The 748-nt window shown below is 62.3% G+C and overlaps 1 protein-coding gene across 1 annotated transcript; it reads left to right on the top strand.

Annotated features, from left to right (window-relative positions):
* Positions 1 to 237: 237 nt before the first annotated feature.
* LOC110037552 (pentatricopeptide repeat-containing protein At1g77170-like) lies at positions 238 to 720 on the top strand (the record flags this gene model as incomplete). Its single annotated transcript, XM_020742225.1, has 1 exon — positions 238 to 720. A coding segment is annotated over exon 1 (483 nt), but the record flags the coding sequence as incomplete, so codon positions are not given.
* Positions 721 to 748: the final 28 nt, after the last annotated feature.

Raw genomic sequence — 748 nt, 5'->3', positions numbered from 1 at the left:
CCCCCCGCCGCCATAAACCCCGGCCCCCCCCGCCACCAATTCTCCGAGAGCGGCCTCATCTCCCTCTACGCCAAAGCCGGCCACTTCATCCCCGCAAACCAACTGTTCGTTGAAAATCCCCACCGAAAGCTGGGCTCCTGGAACGCCCTCATCAGCGGCTATGCGCAGGCCGGCCATTCCTCCCAAGCCATCGATCTCTTCATCCGCCTTCGTCGAACCGGCGAGACCCCCGATGACATGACAATGCTCAGCGTCGCCTCCGCCTGCGGAGCTCTCGGCGAGATCCAATTAGCTGAGCAGATCCACAGATGCGCCATCCAAGCGAGAGTCCCGCAGGACACCATGCTGTCCAATTCACTCATAGACATGTACGCGAAATGCGGCCGGACAGACATCGCCTACAAGGTATTCGACCGAATGACGGAACGGGATGTTTCGTCATGGACGGCAATGATGATGGGGTTGGCCACGCATGGGGACCCGGAAAGGGCGCTGGAGCTCTACGGGAGAATGAAGGAAGAAGGGAGGGTGGCGGCGAACCATGTGACCATGGTGGCGGTGCTGTGTGCGTGCGCGCACGCGGGGTTGGTGGAGGAAGGGATGAGGAAGTTTGAGGAGATAGTGGGGGGGAGGGTGGAGGGGGTGGAGGCGACGGCGGAGCACTATGGTTGTGTGGCGGATATGTTGGGGAAGGTGGGGAGGGTGAGGGAGGCGGCGGAGGTGGTGGAGGGGATGAGGGGGGAGGGGA

The sequence above is a fragment of the Phalaenopsis equestris genome, unplaced genomic scaffold (assembly GCF_001263595.1).
Source record: "Phalaenopsis equestris unplaced genomic scaffold, ASM126359v1 Scaffold220969, whole genome shotgun sequence".
NCBI classification, from domain to species: Eukaryota; Viridiplantae; Streptophyta; class Magnoliopsida; order Asparagales; family Orchidaceae; genus Phalaenopsis; species Phalaenopsis equestris.
The sequence above is the reverse complement of the archived record's forward strand: the minus strand, read 5'-3'. Positions and strand labels throughout refer to the sequence as shown.